Consider the following 18,778-nt stretch of genomic DNA (forward strand, 5'->3'; position numbering starts at 1 on the left):
GAGATAGAAACGAGATACGAGATACGATGAACCGCAGAAAGGAAACAATGTTTTGAATGTTTTAATTCTGTTTCGAGTCGAGTCCCAATCCTCTTCTTTAATACACTACCAAAATAGTTTTCCTTTACAATATACACAATGTAACAGAGTGTTACGAAAATAATCACTTGTCCTGGTAACTGGAGTAAGCGCTAAGATTATGTTCTAAGTACATTCTTAATATTTCGTAATGGTTAATTTAACGTAACAAAATGTTACTACAAACAAACTACAAAAGCTCCAACGAAAGCTTCAAAAGCGAAACAAACGAAACTAAGAAATGATAAAGAAAAGCAATTACTAACTGTGCGTCTTTTGCAACTAAATAGAAAATCCTACTAAGTACACTAAATGTATTCAATAAATTAAAGCGTTAATTTTACGCTGCGCAACGTAAAGAAATATGGTCAACAAGAATTTGCCATCCAACAAAGAGGAGGCTTATATAGGTGAAACCAAATTGTTTCCAAATCAAATCTAAATCAGCATCTGACAAAAAAGCGCTGCTTGTGCAGGTGTAGTTGCTGCTGCTTCCGGCGATAATCCGGCACATTGCGGAGCATGAAAACGGCTGCGAAGAGAACGTAGAGCGACGACAGCATGAGGAGTACGGGAAAGGAGAAGACGATGTGCGCCATTCGGACCTTCCGCTGCGCTGTTGGAGGCGAATAGATGTAGTCACCTGCAATGATGAACGAGTTCATTTAGTTACCAAGTACTGGGGACTAATAGATATCGTTAGTTCCATCCGTTCCATACAACAAAGGAAGAGGAGACTTCTATGAATGGATGGCTATGCTAGACTACCTACCATTCCAGCTCTTGTAGGCGCACCGCTCTCCATCGTAGTCGTTAACGCAGAGGCAGGAATGGAAGACTGTGTTGTTCACCATCGGATGCTGGAAGCAGTGGCCGCCGTTCAGGCAAAAGCTAGTATTGTAAGCTTCGCTGCAGGGCAGCATCTGAATCTCTGTCTCCTTGTCGTTCGGGTTGGGCGTCGTGGAGTCTGGCGTACTGGACGAGCTGGGGTCAGGTGGCGGTTCTCCGGTGTGCGTAACGGTTTCGGGTGTTGTCACTGTCTCGGAATCAGTGATTGGTGTGCTGCTTTCGCTGGCCAACCAGGTGTCGGTACTGGATCCGAGAATAACCCAATCCTGTTCCGGATCCGCAGCAATGGAATCGTCTGCGTTTGGCAGTTGGTCGCCGGAGTCCGGATTGGGATCCGTATCGGGATGCAGTTGATCTGCCTCCTCCTGGGCCGAAGCCTCCAGTTGCTTGCGCTGCAGCTCCAGGCGATTGAGCAACTCAACCGCAGTCTCCTGGATCTGCTGCTGCAGCTCGTGCGCATGCTCATGCATGTGACTGTGCTGATGCTGCACAATTTTCAGCGTATGCTCTCGGAGAAGTAAGATTCGGCTCGAACAACAATCTGCAGAATACAGTAGAAGGTGTGCGTTTAAGAAAAAAGGACATTTTCAGTGAACGCAAAGATACTTAATAAACAACGTTGTAAAGCTCAAGTTGAAGTACAAAAAGCTTTCAGTTTTTAGTGCGGCAATTTTTGAAATGATGATAAAATGTCGCCCTATGGCATTATAATTACTTATTTTTTTAATTATTAAGAAAGCAAAGTTTGTTCATAAAAACAATTAAATACAACTCAAAAAAATCTTCAAGAGTAATTCACATATCTATTATCTGAAGCTTACTTCATTTAGATTATACTTTCTTATCCACCAATTTGTAATAGAAAGCTAATACAGAATTGTACAGTTTTCAACGAAGTTTTAGTGGTTTAGCATAACAAGTATAAAATCAGCACTGCAAATATTTTATGATTTGTTTTAGCTGTTTTCCATTTTATTTTTCGACGCTAGAAATAGCTATTTTTGTAGAAGAGCCTGGCAATACTGGCCGTTATATTGGAATCTAAAAATCAGGTGGATATTATGTACGTACCTGTGACGGCGACAATTGTTGAGAGCACGAAAATTACTTTGAAAATCCGAGTAAATGGGATTTGCATCATTGGAAAACGCTTGGGGTGGCGCTCCGAAAAATATTGGGTGGGTGGACCGATTGTCCACCACTAGGAAAACTGAGTCAATGAAGGGGTCTAAACGATCGAGGGATCGAGCGGCGTGCTGGCCGCAAATGCAATTTGGCGTCGCAACAGAAGCTGAAACATACTACACACTTGCATCTCCTTGTGGATTTTACTGCAAAATAAAAATAGAACATTTTAGCGCCTCCACATTTTCTGTCGCACGAACGCACACACACGAAACAAAAAAAAAAGAAAAGAAAAAGAAATAGCATTCAAAATTGGTGATCCAAAAGCTTTTTATAGATAATTTTAGACGTACTGGAGCTGCTATATGGCCTGTAGAAGGCTTCGACATTATTATTATTATAATGACTCGTGAATCATTTTATATGTCGGGCAAGTAATTAATTAGTTAATCTAAAGAGCAGCAAGCGCGGGAAGCGGGCTCTTCTCTGCTCCACTTTGATTTTAGGTCTTGTTGCGCGCACGTCGGAAAAGAGACTGAGGAAAACAGAGCCAGAGAAACAGATGGACCTCATCCCCGCATTGGCGGCATTGGCATGCGCCATGAATGAAATCGATCGGTGAGCGGGGAGAGCGAAGAGAGCGCCCCCAAAGAGATGCGATTGCGATCGATAATGGTCAAAGAATCATATGGATATGCTAAGAGATGCAAAACCGCCCTTTAACAGTTATTCAATTTGCTAACGGCACTTTTCACTGCATACTTCTGGGGCACTAGAAAGATATATTACTCTGAGAAGTTAGCTGATAAGACTTAAAGATGTATGTACATGTTTCATTTTACCAACAAATATGCAATTGTAGCGATTATTATTTATATTGATACAACAATTTAAGTCTTGATCTCATCTCATGACTTCTTTCAAAATATGGTAATGGTTGATGATTAAAAACGCAGTATTTCTTTTTTCGGACATTAATTTAGTTAATTTATTGCTTAGATTTATGCTTACCAACGAGTACAAGGCTCTAATTAGATATCAACTAATATCCCAGTAGAATTTGAACTATTACGCGGACTTGATAAAAAATAAATTCAAAACAATTGGCAACACTGCACATTAGATTTGTGGTTCTAGAGGAGCAACTCCCAAGTGACTGTTTCCCAGGAAATCCAATTCGGAACACAGACTGATGACACGGCCTATGTCCTGAGGTTGGAGACACAACGGAGCATTGGCCGCCGCCGGTGGCAACTGTTCCAAAGTCTCCTGTTGCAGTTTCGCCGCCAAGGAGCGGCGCACCAATTTCTCAACAAAAGTGCGCAGCACTTGGCCGAGCACCGAGAGAGCCAGTGACTGGGAGATGCCAGGCGGAGATTCCTCCGGTTCCAGTGTGATATTAATGTCCTTGCACATTTCCTGGACCAGCTGCAAGGTCGAATCCAAGTGCTTCGGCGGAGGTAGATAAAGTAGTTGGCGATGATTCACCATTTGGAAAGATACACCTGCTGAGTTATTTAACCTGGACGCAAGCGGATGAGGTTTGTCCACACCCAACACATCGATGAACTCCTTATCTCGCATCTTTTGATCATGACCAAGCAGACGATCGGATTGCTTGGTTATCCAAGCTTCCAGCCGATTACCTGAGCTGAGACTGCTATAGGCCGACAGTTGCGGTTGGGGCTCGCCCTTTAGTTGCGCCTGAACACGCTGAGCCAATTGCTCCTCATCGCTCAGTTTTTGTTTTCTCTTCCCCTGCACGCCAGGTAAAACATCTTTGAGAGCTGGCGTATACCCATGAACCCTGGCGAACGCCACTATCTCCCGCAAACTCCAGTAGTGTTCCTTCCCACTTATGTCCAGCTGATGCAGCTTGTGGTGCTGCATCAGACAGCGACGTAGGATACGTGCGCGCAGGTACTCAAAGCAACGTTGTTTCAGAGCAGTGTGATTGTGGAACTCGTCGAGGGTTCTACATGTGAACGGATACTCCTTTTGCTGATCATTCGCCGCGAGCGGGAGGCGGCTCAGCAGGAACTCCACAGCACTGCGCATGTTTCGGAATTGCGCACTTCTAAAGATATGCTCCAGCCTTCGGGGTCGCGGTTGTATGGTAGTGTCTGCTATTGAAGGTAACATCATTGGCTTTTCCTCCACCTCGCTCATGTTGGCGTACCCATGATCGTGCTGCATGCACTGTAGCATATGACATCGCGTTTCCGAAGGTGGCTTAAGAAGACTCAATTGTGGTTTCAGCAGGGATTGTTGCTTTGCAGCCTGCTTAAGCCTTCGCTGCAAGGGATCGATAATGTACAGCTTTCCTGCTCTCTGGAACACAACATTCTTCTTGCCCTGGTGATGGCCATTGGGCACAGGCTTTATTCGTGGCCGATCCGACAAGGATTCCTGCCACGCTCTCTGCGGAGATGCCGGTGGATAGTGCTTCATTGGCGAAAACTCCAGCCGCTGCCTTTCTGGCAAGGATTCCTGCCTAGGACTTCGGCCGTTTACTGGCAGATAGACCACAGAAGGCTTCGAAGCGGTGACCTGAGCCGCATTTAAACGAAGTTGAGTCCTAGGAGGCGTTGACGGAATGGGTGGCTGCTTTCTTGGACTGTAGCTTAACTTCAGGGGCTCGGAAACCAGCACAGTTGGTTCAATTTTCTCAATGTCATCGCTGAGTTCAATTTTGTTGATACCAGCAAACAGATTGTCATCCAGTTCCTCCTTATTTTGAGTGATTGAAATGGTGCGCGGTTTGCATGACTCTCCAGGAAACGCGAAAACCGAAGGCTCTAAAAGATGCGGAGCAGCCAGAGGTGGATCAGGAAGTGCAGTCTCCTGTTCAGGGGGAGGATGAGGTTTGCCGCTTTTCTGTTTCGTTAACGCCTGTTTTGCTCTCAGCCATATTTCCACAGTGGTCTCTGCGCCCATCGTGTGCAGTCCACACATTGTTTTATCCAGCACCACCGTGTGCATTAGTTGCACGGGTTTCTGCTGCAAGTGCTCTTGGAAAAATAGCTGGATGCGCATCGGAAACTCGCCCCAACCATGTCTGTTGAGCTGAAACGGAGGGCTGTGCACGTCCACGATGTCGTTTGGCCGGTATGACGGATGCAGGTGGAAACGCACCTAGAATTGCCAAGAAGGCATTGAATCACACTGTACGCGCTTTTGGGAATCACTTACCTTTTTAATGTATTTTTCCAGTGGTTCAGGTAGATCTTTGCCTTGCACATAGACCAACCACTTGTAGGTCAAAGCATTCCCACCTGTGGCATTCTCTCGAAAGTCTTCACCAATGTACTTGGAAGTATTACCCACCACAAAGTTGAACTTGTTCTTGTTATTCAGCCGCGAGGCATTCAGCTCCACTTGCCTTTCGTTGGCCTGTCGGCTGGTGCACGGCTGCTCGTCCTCCAACTTAACGGAAATGGGATGTTCCTGCTCTGGCTGACCTTTGGAGTCCTTGGAGTGATCGGTTACGATGCCCCGCTCCTTGATCTTTCGTTGTCGCCTTCGTTCCGCACGACGATGAGCCGGATTCCTCAGTCGGATGGTTTCTTTGGCCAAGGTGGCCGCCGTGCGCTCTGGCAAATGATTCTGGATGACCACAGGGCGCTTGCCAACGATTTTTTTGATAGCTGGATGCAGTGGCAGCTGCGGAGCGGCTATGTCGTCCCCAAAAAGGCTGTCTCCACGCACCTTCGCAATATCCGCGCCAGTGAGGGGGACCTGTTGCTTTCGGTAATATTCGCTGACCACCTGATAGCGTAGCCTGTCCAACAGTTGTCGTCCTTGCAGCAGTCGTCGGTCGATCTCGGCCAGCTGCTCGACCTTCTGAGAGATTTCGCGCTGGAACTCCAGACGAAGCAGCTCCCGGATGTGCTGAAATTTGTCGGACAATGACAGCATCCCATCCGCCTGTTCCGTCTTGGTCCGCTTTCTTTGACCGGGCGACTCGGCCTCAGCGCTGGTTTCTTCCTCATCCTGACTAGAAACTTCCGTTTGCTGATAATCTGGATCGTGGTACTCGCTGTGCCTTCGTTTTTTTGGGGGCGTCGCCTGTTGCTGGTCCATGTGCGTGGTAGCTGGCACACGCACAGGACTCGTATCACGTTAGTTCGGAGGGGAACAGCTTCAAGTTGGGCCCGAACCGCTCCGTGCACATTTAAGCCGGGGTAATTGGCGTTTATTTATAAAAATGTGTAAACAATTGATGCGAACGAGGCGGCGCAAACAGAATTGAGTGGGGGAGTTGCCACATCGCTGGTGTAGATGCGTGCACGCTGGCCTTGTCCAACACTGGTGGGCCAGCTGTTTACTCTTTACGCGGGAAGTAAAGACGCCGGAACCTCGACGGGAAATCAGAAGTGCCCACCAAGAAAACCAGATAAGCAGCAGCAAAATGGTCGAGCGCATCGAGGATCTTAACCTACCGAATGCCGTGATTGGCCGGCTCATCAAGGAAGCACTGCCGGAGTCAGCTAGTGTCAGCAAGGAAGCGAGAGCAGCGATCGCCCGAGCGGCATCTGTGTTTGCCATCTTTGTGACATCCTCGTCGACGGCGTTGGCCCACAAGCAGAACCACAAGACCATCACGGCCAAGGACATTCTACAGACCCTCACCGAGCTAGACTTCGAGAGCTTTGTGCCCTCCCTGACGCAGGATCTTGAGGTCTATCGAAAAGTGGTCAAGGAGAAAAAGGAGAGCAAGGCCAGCAAGAAGGACTCCAGCACTGTCGAAAATGCCAACGCCAGTTCCACAGCCGCAGCAGCAGAGGAAGCCGCCGAGTGATTGCGAATAGGAGAAACTATACGGATCAGTTATCCTCTTTAGTCCTTAAGAACAAAGCTAGTATTAAGCATAAACAAAGCACATTAAACATAAGCATTATCTATGAACTTCACTTGTGTTTTGTCACTTTCCTCAAAAGATAATTTACGTTGTTAGTTAACGTTTACCTGGGATTAATTGTTAGTGTCGGAAAGGATTTCAGAGAAAGAAATTAATAAATAATACCTCTTAGCTTTAAAAAATGCGGCATTTCAATCCGATCTGGTTTTTTACGTCTTCATTCAAAGTATGTAAAGGTGTCAGAATGATATTTAGGTATTTCAGTAATTATTTGTTTTTATAGATTGTGATCTGAAAATCACTGTTTTGAAAATCACCCTAGCGCATCCCAAATAGATAGCCGCGTCTCCTTTCCAGCACTGGAAACAGCTGTTTAAAAAAGCGCGTCTTGTCGCAACAAAAAGTTTAGTTAATTATTATATTGCATGCTTTAATAAATATTTTAGTAGAAAATGGGAGTCACGGGCTTGTGGAAGCTCATTGAGCCGTGCGGCAAGCCAGTGCCCGTAGAGACTTTGGAGGGCAAAATCCTAGCAGTGGGTAAGCATCGATTTCGCCACCTAATGAAATACTTGCTGATTAGAGTTCTTTTCGTCCTGCAGATATATCCATATGGTTGCATCAGGTTGTGAAGGGCTTTCAGGACAACAAGGGATCGACCCTGAGTAATGCCCATTTACTGGGTCTATTCCATCGTCTCTGTAAATTGCTATACTATCGTGTGCGACCGGTTTTCATTTTCGATGGATGCGTGCCGCAGCTCAAAAGGGACACTATTGTGAGTTATAATAGGGAAATATACTCAAATTGACTCTCTAAATGAAATCCTCTTTATGTCGCCCTTTCAGACACGTCGGCAGCAGCAGAGGAATAAGCTCAGCAACGAAGCTGATCGCATTCAGGCTTTGCTCCTTCAATCCCTGGCCAAAGAAAAAGTAGTGCAGCAAGCGCTGGGCAAGAATGCGGAGCTACTGTTGAAATCTCCGGTTAAGCGACCGCCTCCAGCCAAGAAGAACGACGAGGATGACTTGTTCAAGCTTCCCGAACTTCCGGCTGCATCGGTGCAAGATAATCAAGATGAAAGCGAGCAGGACACCAGTGCCAGTGCCTCAGACAGCTCCTTCGACGAGTCAACCGCTCGACATTCTTACAACTCTAGCTTACAGGCCATCGATGTAAAGAGTCAGCATTTTCGGAATCTGCCAGCCGATGTGCGACACGAGATCCTCACAGACATTAAGGAGACGCGCAAGCAATCGTCGTGGGGCCGTCTGCACGAGTTGCCCGCCCGCAGCGATGACTTCTGCTCCTTCCAGATGAAGCGACTCCTCAAGCGCCGAGCCGTTCAGGAAAGCTTAGAGCAGGCGGAACAGGAGATGGGCGGACATACGCTTACCTATGCAGAGTTGTGCGACTTCTTCAATGAGGAGGGCATACTCACACCAACTGCCATTGAACAGTGCACCAGACAAATAAGCTCGGATGAACACACACGATTCCTGCTGGTCAGGGATCTTAAAAAGAAAGCAATGGAGAGCACCAAACAAGAGGTTAAAATGGAGATGATTGAGGAGGTACCCGCTGAGGAGGATGAGAAATCAAGCACTTCCACCAAGAAAGAGGCTGTGAAAAGTGTGGACCTAGGCACCGAGTTCGATGAGGATTTGGCCAAAGCACTGTCTATGTCAATGGAGGAGACCAAGGTGTACGATGAAAAGGACTACGAGTACGACTCAGACCAAGAGTTGCGCCTCAATCGAGCTCAAACCAAGCAATTGCGCCATGCGGCCAAGGGACCTGCACGGGCCTATATGATTGAATACGGCGGAATGAACGACGAGGAAGTTGGCAACATCATGGAGGCCACTCAGTTCAATGACACTCAAAGCCTTGAGAAGTTGCTAGAGATCACGACAGTCCCGACCGACATGGCTGACAACTCGATTGAGGAGGCCAAACTTATTTCACAAGCTATTGAAGAGAGCAAACAACTCTCCCAAGCAATTGAGGAAAGCAAGAAGAATCTTAACGAGGACAAGGTGGAGATTGTAGATACTGATACCGACTCAGACTTGGAGGAAGTAATGGAAGTTCAGGAGCTAGATAAAGTCAAGAAAAATCTTGAGATTTGTGTTGATATCACTGGCCAAACGGACTCGAATGATCTGTTTGCGGATATTTTCGAAGATGGGGAGGCAAATAAAATTGAGAAAAATATAAGCGATGACGAAGGCGATGACTTTATAGAAGTAAAAGACAGCGAGGAACTAAAATTGGATACTGAAGATCAAGATAAACCAATTACGAATATGAGTATTAAAGAAACTAACGAAGTCAAGCCGTCCCCGTCCATTGATGAAATTATCGAAGTGAAAGATAGCCAAGAAGCGGTTCCTGCAAAACCTAAACTCAAACCCGATCTAGATTCAATTTTAAATGATCTGAAAAAGCAAACGGCTGCAGTTAAAGATATTCAGCTAAACGTAAATGAAGAAGCAAAACCAAAGGTTGAAATCAGTTCTATATTGGATGAGCTAAAAGTAAAGATGGCCGACGTTAAAAACATCACTCTAGATGACGTGAAATTAAGCAATAGTGCCCATATCATACTATCCTCCGATGACGAAAGTGCCATGAAATCCTCGAAAATAGTTCCGAAGGAAGAGCTTATTGAATTGTGCGACAGCGACGATAATAAAAACAATCGAATATCACCGAACAAAACGCCAAGCAAAAACAAGTCGATTAAGGACTTTTTTGAGACCAGTTACGTGGTCAAGCGAACTCCCGACAAATCTCAAGCGTCAAACGAAACTTCGCCGGGAACACCCAAGACCCCGAAGCCCTTCTTTAGAAAGAGAACCCCGAAGTCCGGACGGAAACGAACTAGTGATGCCAATGAGGACAGTGATGAGGAAGTTTCGCCCACCAAAAGGTCCAGTAAGGCCTCGAAGTCTCTTTTCGAGCCAAAGGAGCCGGAAGAAGAAAAGACTGTAGATCCTGAGGTGTGTATTGCTCTGATTAATATGCCGGAGTCTCTTAATACTTTATTCATGTAATGTTTTACCCCTACAGGAGATTATCAAAGATGCAGCAGAGGCTCTTAAATCTCAAAAGACCTCAGAAGAACTGCAGGAGATGGCTACAAACTTAGCTCAGGAGCGAAAGGAACTTGAAATCGAGCGGAACCGGCAAGACCGAATGGGCATGTCCATCAGCCAGCGCATGAGCATCGATTGTCAGGAGCTGCTGCGTCTTTTCGGCATCCCGTACATTGTGGCTCCAATGGAGGCAGAGGCGCAGTGCGCCTTCCTCAATGCCACAGATCTCACCCACGGCACCATTACGGATGACAGCGATATCTGGCTTTTTGGTGGTCGAACTGTCTACAAGAACTTCTTTGCCCAAAACAAGCACGTGATGGAATTCCGGGCGGAACAGATCGAGCAAACGTTTAACTGCAACAGGGGTAAACTTATCCAGTTGGCCTGTTTGGTGGGCAGTGACTACACTACAGGAATTCATGGCATTGGTGCTGTAACGGCCCTGGAGATTTTGGCCTCCTTTTCCGGACAGGATGCGAATGGGCCAGGTATTTGCAATCAATCGGTGCTTCAAACGCTAATCAAGTTTCGCGACTGGTGGCAAGCACACAAGAGCAGCAATCTTCCACCTGGCAGCTCGGCTCGCCTTTCTCTCCGCAAGAAACTGAAGAACATCGAACTGCACGAGGGTTTTCCCAGCGGTGCAGTGGTGGAGGCATATTTAGCGCCCACGATCGACGACAATCGGGATGCATTTAGTTGGGGCACACCGGATGTGGAATCAATCAGAGAATTCACGCGAAAATCTTTCGGCTGGACTACTTCAAAAACGGACGACATTCTGATGCCCGTGATGAAAAAAATTAACGAGAAGAAGATACAGGGTTCCATACGCAACTACTTTACGGCAAAGAGTGCTCTGCGAGTTCAACAACCGAACGTCAGCAAACGTGTCCAACTGGCAATTGACAAGATGTCCGGGAAGATCGATGAGACGCCGGAGAAACCAAAGAAGGTGACACGCACAAGACGTGCAAAGGCAGCTCCGCCAACAGATGATGATTTGGCCATCGCGGATGTCGCAACAAAAGCAGCCCGTCCCAAACGCGGCAAACGAAAAGCTGCATCCGAATCGGAAGTTTTGGATGGGGAACTTCCTTCCACATCGCAGTCGGTACCGAAGCCTGAAAAATGTCCTCGAATACCTAGCAGCGCTGAAGTTATACCTCAGAGGGAAAAGGATCTGGAGCAGATGCGCCTCAACAAAGCCAAGGCGGCAGAGATTCTTAAGAAGTCAGCGAAAGCCAATAGGAAATAAGCTCAACAAATCTATTAAATATAACTTTATAGAAACCATCTAGTGAGGTTTGCATTTTGTATTTAGTGTTTCAAAGCAACCTTTAAAAACTACGTCTGTTTTTTTTTTTAATATTTTTTTGTTTATTTATATTAAAACTAAGTACTATAAGCACAACTTAAACATGATTTTGAAACGATATAATGTACGACCAGCTGCCTACCGTATATATAACAAATACCATTCAATGAGGGGTTTCAGGAGGCGCAGGACGAAAGCGTTTAAATTGCAAAAAATCTTAAATCATCTTTTGAGTAAGGAGGGCAATTTGATTAACAGGATCCGAATGATGTCCAAGCATAAGACCCGGGCCATTTTGGCTGAATCCATTAAATTGATACAGCGACAAAATCGTGAACTTCAAACAAATTATCTGCAAGTTGAAAAGAATGAAAAAAGGCTGAAGAAACTATTACGAAAATTAAACCATCATAAAAAACACAGTTTATTTCTCAAAAAAATGTTAAGCAATTTGAAAATGCAAATTAATGATCACGATTGCAGTCAAACAACTAAACTTAATATTGGAGAAATGTTAAGGTCTCAATTCAAATTAATGAAAAATCGATCCATAGGCAACATAAAAGAAGCCCAAGAATATATTCATGTTGTAAGGAGTTTATGGGCAAGCCATTTACGATATATGAGAAGAAGTAGGTCTTGGAGACGCAAACCAAAATATACTTTTAATAAATCCATATGGATGTTCTTAAACTCACTAAAATCTCAAACGAATGTCAAAACAACAAAGGATACGTACGACAACAAAAACGTTTCGCATTCAAAAGGACCCTACACGGTGACAAAAAAATTTAAATTATTCGCTTCGGGAGACGATCTCAACGTAAAGTCAAGTAAAAAACATATTCAAAAACGCATTGCGCGGCCAAAACAATTAAACTCAATAAACTTAGATTTTTTGAAAGATCCATATGAAGATTCTCAAAAAAGAAGCACTCATAACTTATCGGCATCGAGGCTAAAGGTTAAAGTTTATCCACGAAAAAAGATCGAAACACACAATACAGCGGATGGAGAAATTTCCCCTGACACAGATTTAAAACAACCGAAAATAGCATTTGGCGAAAAAACATTAAATAAAGACGAAAAACAGGAGGGAACCTGGAGGAGACCGCATTATATCGACTCAAAAATAATTATAGGTAGAGACCTAAAGAGGTCGAAAAAAAGAAAAGCCTCAGAATTGAAAAAGAAATTCGCGTTAAAGAATACATTTCCAAATTTGAAAATGCGTCTTGGAAAGCTTAGAAGAGTTCGAAAAAACAATGCTGCGATTGAAGACGAGTCCTTGGAAAAGGATACATTTGCAAATTTGAAACAGCGACTTGGAAAAATGCGACACAGAAGAGTCCGAAAAAACTCTTCAGCGATTGAAGGCGTATCCTTGGAAAAAGATACATTTCCAACTATGAAAATGCGACTTGGAAAGCACAGAAAACTGCGAAAAGACTATGCAGCGATTGAAGACGAGAAAGAAAAGAATACTTTTCCAAATTTGGAAGAGCCGCATGGAAAGCACAGAAGGGTCCGAAAAAACAATGCAGCGATTGAAGACGAGTTCTTGCAAAAGGATACATTTTCAAATTTGGAAAATCCGCATGGAAAGCACAGAAGAGTCAGAAAAAACAATGCAGCGATTGAAGACGAGTTTTTGCAAAAGAATACATTTCCAAATTTGGAAAAGGCGCATGGAAAGCACAGAAGAGTCCGAAAAAACCATACAGAAGGAGAAAACGGTTCATTGCAAAATGTTCAATCAGAAGAAAGAGAGGAGAGTCAGGCAAAGAATGATCTTGATAGGTTTTCAAAATCTTCAACCATTAAAAAAATACAACATTTCTCGACATACGAAAAATTGAAATCTGCTTATCGAACGGAAAGTTTAAAACCAACGAGACATAGTTCAGTTTTCAATAAAAAAGATAAATCCGAAGAAAGCCTAGCCAAGCAGAAGTCTGTATCAAAATATATCGACATAAAAACCAACTTGAATTCATCTCATTTATCTCAAACAAGCTCCTTTTCAGTAGGAAAACTGAAAGTGAATTCCGGACTTTTGCCAAAATCCTCTGTGAGATCACTGGATGACTCGCAACCACCCTTGTCATCAATGGCTACAACGATTATCAATCTTTTGTTCGAAGATAGGCCAATAGCTTCGGATAAACCAAGAACACATCAAAAAACAATAGACTTTACAAAAATGTCATTAAACACTTTTTTGGGAACGATTTCTAGGATGAAGCCCTCGGATCAGGCAAATGCTGTGTGGAACGATTTGCAGGGGAAATATAGAGAGTGGTTTTCCAATGTTATAATGCCCGAGGATGCTCAGAAATGCAAGAAAATTCTCAAGTGGCGCTATATTCACAATATGCAAAAGGTCTTACACAATCATGTCAAGCAGTTTAAGATTGATTATGACGGTGGGCGATCAGAAACAGGTTCCAGAAAATCTATAATGTCAAGTAGGGCATTTCGATCCAGTTACATAGTACCAACCAGCAATGGATCACTAGGAGTTCCCAAAAAGGCATCTAGCACAGACATTTCCCCGATCAGACGAATGCACGACACCCTACTGCGATTGCAAATGGATACGTTGAGGTCAAGGGCCTTTGACAAGAATGTGGAGGAAATGGAGCGCATGATCATGGGTAGACAGGTACCCATGAGTGCGGAAGAAATGGAAATATATAAGAAATATAAATCTGATCCTCAGCACTACAACATACTGATACTAACGTCGGGTAAACCCATTACGGATGAGAAGTATGAGGAAATGTTGCCGATTCTGGAGAAAAATTTTCAGTTTATAAACGAACAATTAATGATACTTTCCAGGGAAAAGCGGGTTCAGGAAATGAAATTCAGAAACGAGATACAAAAAGCGGAAGAAGAAGTAGTGTCAAAAGTTTCCGCCGAAAGCTGCCATATGGATCGCACAGATTTAAATGAAGCATATCTGGAGGCAAGAAGAAAAATTTGGGCAGCCTACATTGCCAAACAGGACAAGACTCCTACCGAGATTCTATTAGCCCAAGTCCGCTATAAGAAACGAATGGATCAGCTGGCCAGAAAACGGGAGGAGCGCGAGCAGCGAATCCTGCAGGAGCAGCGGCTTCACAAGAAGAGAAGACCACTTAGTGATCTATTTCGAGCTCCAAGACGAACGAACCGCGAGCGACAAGCCATCGAGGACATCAAGGACAAGCTGGAGGGCAGGAAATCGAAATGCTCGCTAACATCATTTTGTTGCCGACAGTGCAGCAGGTGCGGCTTGATCTGGTCAGAGAAATGTTCCGAAGAATCCAACGATACTTCAGAAGCGCACATCTGTCAAAATGTAAAAGCAAGTTAGGTATTAGGATTTGAAAAAAATCCTTGGGAAAGTCTTATTTTTGGTGGTGGTACAGAAATCTCCTTCCATCAAATTCTAACAAAAAGTTTGTATGAATTTGGTAGAAAGCGATTTTTATACCACCAATGAAAATTGAAAATTTGAATGTGTGAGGAATGCATAATAAATACAACAAAGCTATTATCAAAACAAATCTTTTAATATAAAGAAATATGTTTGTGTATGTTTCAAAAGAAGAATACGTCAATTTCTATAAGCGATTCAAAAAATATAACATTCGTTTTCTTATGTATGTACTCTAACAACTAACTGGACATTGTGATTAAATTCTAGTTATACAAGTAAATTCTGTATTCCTCTGTAAATTCTTCAATGCATATTTGGTATATATGTACAGGCACACTTTTCTATCTTACTACTAAGCAACAAGTTGATTGTAAATGGAAATGTATCAGTTTCAGTTGATATCTAGATGCCCAGACAGTAAAGGAAATTGTCTCGGCATCCCACGAAAATACGACGCAGGTCCTCAATAAAGCATGCACTGGAAAAGACTTGACCGGGTAGTTTATCCGACCACTGAATCTCGCCATTTCTTAAGTTCATCAGCATGGCGCGTCCATCGGTGGCGGCGCACCAAACCAAAAGTCCGTTCGGCTGCACTGTGAGCAAAGTTGGCGTGGCATAAATGGGTGCACCCACATTGACCTTCCAGTGCAGCTCAAACTCAACAGATTTGCTACCCGGTCCGGTTTTGCAGCGGAGGCAATACAAATGTTGGTCTATGCAACCAAAAACGGCAAAGGAATGTCCCATAAAAGTCGGTGGGGTCTTGACCACCAGCGAAGAGAAAATGTTTCCTTCTGTGCTGAAGGTAGCCAGCTGAAGATTGAAATTGTTATGACCATGTTTGCAATTGGGAACAGAAAAAGAGTACTCACAATTTTGCCATTGCCCACATGACAGGCATGGACTCGCCCAGCCACTTCCGCGGTTAGAAAAATATTGGACACGGATTCCAAAAGAACAGGTGTGGAGAATACTGGTTCTTTAAATTTCTGCGTCCACTCCACTGAGCCATCGGTAATGGCCACACGCGAGTAGCTGCCGTCCAAGGTGCAGACTATCAGCGACTGTTCCCTCGGCAGCTCCAAAGGACTCGCAAAGATAGGCTTTTCACCGATCCTTAGGCACCACAGCACCTCCTGCCGCTCGGCTGACAAGCAATAGACATTGTAGTCATCGGCATAGCTGCATACTATGATTCGGCGACCATCGGCGGTTAGCATGGGCTGCGACTTAATCATGCCACCAATTCCAACGCGAAATACAATGTCACCGGTTTGGGGATTGAAACCGTAGAGACATCCATCGTAGCAGCCCACCATTGCAAGCTGCTCGGTGAGGAACGTCACCTTACACTCGATACGATCGGGAAGTTTGACTACACTGTATTCGCTGCCCGTCTGGGGATTAAGCGTCCGGAGGATTTTCGAATGTGCGCCTACGCAAATGAAGCGTCCCTCGTATTGTGTCACTGGGGAGTCTATGCACTTCTCGAAGTTGACCTTCCAGTAGATTTGAAGCTTGAGGACCGGCTGTTCGATACGTTTAATAACCAAGCCACTTTGGCAGGTTGAGGCAACTACCGCTGGCTCAACATTCTTTCGCTTTATATTGTTGGCCACCAACTTGGCTGTGTCCAAGAATCTTAGCACTGTGCGCAACGGAATGTTCTCATCCAGTAGCATTTCGAACAAGTGGCGTTGCTCATCATCGATGCACATTTGCAGACCTATCTCTCGGCAAATGGTGATGGCATGGAATGATGTGCCACCCGCCTGGCGAAAACTCAAATCATAGCCACAGGGAGCGGCGTCATCAAGTCGCTGCTTTTTCGAAGAGTTATCATCAGGCTCTTCCACACATTCTAGCCTATCGTGTAGGTAACTCTTCAATATCTGCTGAGCTGGTTGAGCAAGGGGAATGCACATTTTAAGGAGCTGCTGCTTGTCCAGCTTGCCGTGTACGTTGCAGGGAAAGTGTTGCAGATAGACAAATCTATCTGGCTGCTCGGCAATCGATACCTTGGAAAGTATATCAAAGGTTTGGACCCGCTGCTGAACTCTGGTCTTCGACTCTAGGGTTCGAATGCAGCAAATGAGTTTCTGCAAATCTTCGAGCCAAAGGCAACTAGTCAGTTCCGAGCTAGGCAGACATTTTTGAATTTTTCTGGTGATTAAACCTACATATTTATAAAAAATTAATTGCGCACACCTTAAATTGTCTGAACATTTTGGGAAAACTTACCCAAGCTAATGCGATTACCAGCTCGCTTTACCACATCGTTCGATCTCTCACTATAGAACAATGTGCCATCCTGCTGTCGAGTTACCAAATCTCCTGTCGCTCTGAAACAAATACCTGAATCGTCTTTTGAGGCATTCGCCTGGTCATCAACTTCTGGGATATAGCAACGACGCTTGACACTACCCAGAAACAGCTCGCCTTGCTGTGAGGTTTCATTGTCTTCGGATTCAATCCGCAGAACCGTGTCCTCTTCGATAGGCGTGCCCAAAGGCACAGGGGATTGTAATGACTGAACGATGTGCAGTAGGCTCCAACAGGATATTTCCGTGATTCCATATATATTGCATATGTGCTTTTGCATCAGGACATTTGGATGCATCCAAGTAACAAGCTCGACATTGCTGGGAAATGGTTCGCCACCAAGGAGCAGTACTCTAAAACAATGTATACGTCAATATCTTATAATAGAGTAAAATTATATAAATCAATAAGCACCTCAATGAACTGGATCCGCTTAGCACTCGCTCTTTGATGGAAGAAGCTCCAAATTGCCGAAACAGCGAAGGAGTCATCTGCAGAACAGTGATTCCTGGCGTGGCCAGGTTGTCGGGGAAGAGGGCATTTAGCACCTTGCTTGGGGAGTCCCTCATGGAGTGACGACTGTTCAGTAACGTAGCCCCATTTTGAAGAGCTAGGAAGAACTCCACTACGAAGGGATCGAAGGTAATTGGTGTGCCAAGGTAAATGATGTCAGCCATGGAGACGTTTAACTTTTGGCTTGGGGGCATGGTGGTTAGCTTGGGTTTTAGTATGTTCATTGGATATTTACCTGAGCCCCAATATGTTGGGCGCTATGCATTCGTAGGGCACATGTATGAGCTTTGGTTTTCCCGTAGTGCCCGTCGTGGAGATGGTATAGCACATATTGGCTGGTAGCGGCTTCTTGGTGTGTACAGTCTCATCGGCGGATTTTAACTTTACCCTATATAGCCTACAGTCCTCCTTAAACACCAAGATGCTCCCCAGAAATGTGAAGTACAAGGGGGCAACGGTCAAATGTTTGTTGACCAAGAGGAACTCCACTCCGGCCGTGCTCATCTGTGAGTACAGATCCTGTGACAGCATCATTTTATCCGTGGGAAAAAAGTGGCACTTGTGGTTGAGGATCCTGGATAATTAGAATCGTGATTTCATACTATAGCAATGGTACAACCTATGTAAATCCCTACGCCAAAATTATAATAGAAGAAGCCGGCGTGTGCTCCGTGACTCGTAGAGCAATTCCTGCTTCGGCTGGGACACCTTTCATTTGCAGAAAATTCATCACAACCTGAATCTCATCTGCAGTATCGGCGTATGACACGATCGTGTCCTTGGTCTCCGTGCGCCTTATCAGGAAGGGAACATGTTTAAACGCTCGGATTCGGTTGATGTCGTAGAGCTTGTCCGGCTGCTCCGCGGTTGATTCACTTGGGACCATATCTGATGGAGTCAGAGGCTCCCAGTCCGGAGAAGAATGATTTATCCCATCAGATGCCATTTCTCAGTTTGTTTACAAAACAAACAAGTGGTAATATGGATTTGCCGACAAATGCTCTCGATCTACAGCAATGCTAGTGGGTACCGCGTGTTGTTTCTAAGAACACATAACATTTAATCTGTAAAAAATTAAATTGTATTGCCGGCAAACAGCTGTTCGTCTGTGGATGGGATGAAAACGATAGGCATGTACCACGCTTTTGGCGGGAAATAATAAAATTCAAAAAGTAAGC

General features: G+C 44.7%; 6 protein-coding genes across 9 annotated transcripts; 3 read left to right on the forward strand and 3 right to left on the reverse strand.

Moving 5' to 3' along the window:
• Positions 1-57: 57 nt before the first annotated feature.
• Positions 58-2,587, reverse strand: LOC6611692 (protein gurken). Of its 2 annotated transcripts, none has more exons than XM_002036190.2 (4): positions 2,406-2,587; positions 1,999-2,258; positions 851-1,468; positions 58-721 (listed from the first exon to the last, which is right to left on the reverse strand). In XM_002036190.2, exons 2-4 carry the CDS (start codon positions 2,066-2,068, stop codon positions 522-524), a joined length of 888 nt encoding a protein of 295 aa, XP_002036226.1. In that variant the 5' UTR covers positions 2,069-2,258; positions 2,406-2,587; the 3' UTR covers positions 58-521. The 2 variants fall into 2 exon arrangements, with proteins under 2 accessions (XP_002036226.1, XP_032575520.1); XM_032719629.1 differs by having other exon boundaries at positions 1,999-2,299.
• Positions 2,588-2,999: 412 nt separating this feature from the next.
• Positions 3,000-6,303, reverse strand: LOC6611693. The gene is made up of 2 exons (XM_002036191.2): positions 5,245-6,303; positions 3,000-5,187 (listed from the first exon to the last, which is right to left on the reverse strand). The coding sequence occupies exons 1-2, from the start codon at positions 6,133-6,135 to the stop codon at positions 3,172-3,174; spliced, it is 2,907 nt and encodes a 968-aa protein (XP_002036227.1). The 5' UTR covers positions 6,136-6,303; the 3' UTR covers positions 3,000-3,171.
• Positions 6,304-6,373: 70 nt separating this feature from the next.
• LOC6611694 (DNA polymerase epsilon subunit 3) lies at positions 6,374-6,960 on the forward strand. The gene has a single exon (XM_002036192.2). It carries the CDS (start codon positions 6,464-6,466, stop codon positions 6,851-6,853), a length of 390 nt encoding a protein of 129 aa, XP_002036228.1. The 5' UTR covers positions 6,374-6,463; the 3' UTR covers positions 6,854-6,960.
• Positions 6,961-7,283: 323 nt separating this feature from the next.
• On the forward strand, positions 7,284-11,313 carry LOC6611695 (DNA repair protein complementing XP-G cells). Its single transcript, XM_032719287.1, has 4 exons — positions 7,284-7,453; positions 7,516-7,691; positions 7,762-9,918; positions 9,989-11,313. Exons 1-4 carry the CDS (start codon positions 7,366-7,368, stop codon positions 11,273-11,275), a joined length of 3,708 nt encoding a protein of 1,235 aa, XP_032575178.1. The 5' UTR covers positions 7,284-7,365; the 3' UTR covers positions 11,276-11,313.
• A 101-nt stretch (positions 11,314-11,414) lies between these two features.
• LOC6611696 lies at positions 11,415-14,815 on the forward strand. The gene has a single exon (XM_032719306.1). The coding sequence runs from the start codon at positions 11,439-11,441 to the stop codon at positions 14,694-14,696; it is 3,258 nt and encodes a 1,085-aa protein (XP_032575197.1). The 5' UTR covers positions 11,415-11,438; the 3' UTR covers positions 14,697-14,815.
• A 61-nt stretch (positions 14,816-14,876) lies between these two features.
• Positions 14,877-18,695, reverse strand: LOC6611697 (beta-alanine-activating enzyme). Of its 3 annotated transcripts, XM_002036195.2 has the most exons (6): positions 18,236-18,691; positions 17,836-18,174; positions 17,502-17,783; positions 17,007-17,440; positions 15,638-16,941; positions 14,877-15,578 (listed from the first exon to the last, which is right to left on the reverse strand). In XM_002036195.2, exons 1-6 carry the CDS (start codon positions 18,544-18,546, stop codon positions 15,165-15,167), a joined length of 3,084 nt encoding a protein of 1,027 aa, XP_002036231.2. In that variant the 5' UTR covers positions 18,547-18,691; the 3' UTR covers positions 14,877-15,164. The 3 variants fall into 3 exon arrangements, with proteins under 3 accessions (XP_002036231.2, XP_032575186.1, XP_032575191.1); XM_032719295.1 differs by lacking the exon at positions 18,236-18,691 and having other exon boundaries at positions 17,502-17,712; positions 17,836-17,871; XM_032719300.1 differs by lacking the exons at positions 14,877-15,578; positions 15,638-16,941 and having other exon boundaries at positions 17,367-17,446; positions 17,497-17,783; positions 18,236-18,695.
• Positions 18,696-18,778: the final 83 nt, after the last annotated feature.

This window comes from Drosophila sechellia, chromosome 2L (assembly GCF_004382195.2).
Source record: "Drosophila sechellia strain sech25 chromosome 2L, ASM438219v1, whole genome shotgun sequence".
Taxonomy (NCBI): Eukaryota; Metazoa; Arthropoda; class Insecta; order Diptera; family Drosophilidae; genus Drosophila; species Drosophila sechellia.